At 60.7% G+C, this 2930-nt stretch overlaps 1 protein-coding gene across 1 annotated transcript; it reads left to right on the top strand.

Annotated features, from left to right (window-relative positions):
* The first annotated feature begins 246 nt into the window (after positions 1–246).
* On the top strand, positions 247–2409 carry LOC123722319. Its single transcript, XM_045683786.1, has one exon. The coding sequence runs from the start codon at positions 247–249 to the stop codon at positions 2407–2409; it is 2163 nt and encodes a 720-aa protein (XP_045539742.1).
* Positions 2410–2930: the final 521 nt, after the last annotated feature.

Below are 2930 nucleotides of genomic sequence, written 5' to 3'. Positions count from 1 at the left end.
AGACCAAATTAGTTAAGTTTTTAGTGTTTAAGTGTTGTAACGGTCGTTTTGGGCGTGGCACTTTTTCGACAAAGTCCAAAAAGTGCCCCGATTTCGACGTGTTATATATCGGGAGATGCGTCTCAGTGAGACAAGTCGACCGGTATAGTTTTAGGGTGGACAGAGACCAAAATAGTTTAGTTTTTAGTGTTTAAGTGCGTATTTTAGTGTTTGTAGAACTTTGCCTATGAAAAGTCTACAATCGCTATGAGTGACCAAAACAAAGCGGCTTACGACATGGGGGAGGACACCTCCATGTCGGACTACACGTGCTCAGAGGACGAGGGCGCCTCCGGGCGCCGACTGGGAGCCGCGGGCGCCGCGTGCACCGAGGACGCTGCAAGGAAAAATAAGGGAGGTAAGCCGCGGTCAGCGGCCTTGACATTAAAGTTCCGAACGGGAACGACCCATAAACGGCCGTTGGCCGCTACATCCGCGGATGAGGACGCCCCGGCCGTGGCGCATAAAGTGGCCTCCTCTTCGACGAGGGGCCGCGTTAGGCGCCCGGTAGGGGTGTACAGCTTCCTCAAGGAGGCAAAAGACTACCTGGCTGATGGGGGGGATAGTGAGGGGGAGGACCCCGACCCAACCTACCGTCCAAGCGGTAGGAAGACGAGCCCCGTAGTGGCCTCTGCAAAAGCCTCCGACGATGGGACCCCCGGCGCCCTATCCAGGGGCACGGTCGAGGCCCTCGCCGAGGAGGCTCTCAAAAGCGTGGAAAAAATAAAGGAGGAAATAAAGAAGAGTAGCCACCTAAAGGGTACCGTGTGGGGCCAGATTAACCGGGCCACTAAATGCGTTGTTGAAGCGGTTGAGGGCCTCCGCGATATAACGCCAGATGAAGAGCAGCGCAGGCTCCGCGCGGACAATGCTCGCCTTTCAAGGGAGCTGGATATTGTCCGCAACGAGCTGCGTGCCTTCAAGCAGGCGTACGTGGAGTCGCAGCGGAAGTCCGCTGCAGCCCCGAAAGAGGCCACAGGGCCACAGCAGCCCAACTTTGAGGAGGTGCTAAGATACGCCATGGAGGAAATGAAGGGGCAACTCCTGCAGTCGGTAGGCGGGATGATCAATGCCCGCCTACAAGACCTGGAGATGCGCCTTCCTCCGGAGCCCGTCATGAGGCCCCCTCTGCGTGCCGACCAACGGCAGCCGCCGCCGCCCCGTCACAAGTCCCGATCGGGGCTCGTGGAAGGCGCCATGGAGGTGGATGGGGAGGCCCAGCCACCCCAGGCGCCCACACCCAGGGCGGTAAAGAAGGCGCCGAAGAAGGGCGCCGCAAAGCGGCCGACTGCCCCCCCGCCTCCTCCTCCCTCCAAGGGAAAACAGGGGGCAGGACAGGCAGACGCGACCCCTCCCCCCCCAACCGCTGGAACAAGTGGAGAGGGGGAAGCCCAGACGGAGACTGTGGGCAACTCCTGGTCCGAGGTTGTCCGGCGGAAGAAGAGGGGAAATGCCGCTGTCGCTGCTTATTCCCCCCCCTCAGCCGGAACAACCCGGCAGATCGCCCCGGCCCCACCAAAGGCCGTTAAAATCGTGGCCCCAAAAACCGCGGCCATAGTGGTGACCCTCAAGAAAGGGGCCACCATGACCAATGCGGAAGGGGCCACGACTGACGCGAAGTACACCGAGGTCCTGGCAAAGGCCAGGTCCTCGATATCCCTGAGGGAATTCGGTTTGGAGTCGGTCAAGATCCGAACGAGCATGACCGGCTCCAAACTGATGGAGGTTGGGGGGACCACCCCCGAGGAAACCGCGGACCGTCTCGCCGCCGCCCTGGTGGAGGCAGTAGGGAGCTGGGCGGACATCACCCGCCCAACCAAAATGGCCGTCCTCAGGATCACCGGTCTAGATGACACGGTGACCACTGAGGAAGTGGCTGCCCAACTGGCATCGGTTGGCGGGTGTCCCCCCAGCTTGATGAAAGTAGGGAACATCAGGCCGAGTTTCTGGGGCGGAGGCTCCGCCCTGGTCAAGTGCCCAGCGACCGCCGCTAAGGCAGTCGTGAAGGCGGGACGAGTGGCCATCGGATGGACGATGGCCACCGTCAAAGCAGTGGAGGCCCAGCCATTGAGATGCTATAAATGCATGATGCTGGGCCACACTCGCGCTCTTTGCCCAGCGGAAACAGAGAACGGGCGTCTCTGCTTCCGCTGCGGCAGTGAAGGGCACAAGTCGGCAGAGTGCGAGGCCCCCTGCAAATGCACCGTGTGTGCAACGACGGGGCGCCCACACTCACACGTGATGGGGGGTGCCAAGTGCACCCCCCCGTCGGTGAAGGGCAAAGCCCCGGCGTCGAGCAGAGTGCCTCGCACTCAGCCCCAACCGCACGGCAGCCGTATGGCTGAAGAGGAAGAAATGCAGGTTTCTTAATGCCAAGACACCTGCATTTCGACCTACTACAGACGAACACCAACCACTCTGCCAGGGCACAGGACTTGCTCATGCAGTGCCTGGCAGAGTGGAGAATTGCTGTTGCGGTCGTGGCTGAACCCTACTTTGTCCCCCCCCAACCCAGTTGGTTCGGGGACACAGAGGGATTAGTCGCCATTGTGGCGCCGCCTTCGAGCCCGCAACCCCTCTCCCTCAGGGAGCGAGGAGCGGGCTACGTGGCGGTGAACTGGGGAGAAGTAGTACTCATAGGAGTCTACTTCTCCCCAAACAGGAACCTCCGACAATTCGAGAGGTTCCTGGATGGCCTGGAGCCGGTGGTGCAGAGAGCATCACCGGCCCAGGTCATCGTGATGGGGGACCTCAACGCTAAATGCGCAGCGTGGGGGTCCTCCATCACTGACCTGAAAGGGGCGCTTCTCCGGGACTGGGCCGTCATGATCGGCTTAGTTCCGGAGAACCAAGGCAACGCCAACACGTGCGTGCGCCGACAAGGGGGATCA

The sequence above is a fragment of the Papilio machaon genome, chromosome 23, assembly GCF_912999745.1.
Source record: "Papilio machaon chromosome 23, ilPapMach1.1, whole genome shotgun sequence".
NCBI lineage: Eukaryota > Metazoa > Arthropoda > Insecta > Lepidoptera > Papilionidae > Papilio > Papilio machaon.
Note: the sequence above shows the minus strand (reverse complement) of the source record. Positions and strands in the feature narration are given on the sequence as shown.

What these genes read in the sequence shown, in the direction of transcription:
- LOC123722319 (XM_045683786.1), top strand. Translation starts at nt 247, where the DNA reads ATGAGTGACCAAAACAAAGCGGCTTACGACATGGGGGAGGACACCTCC.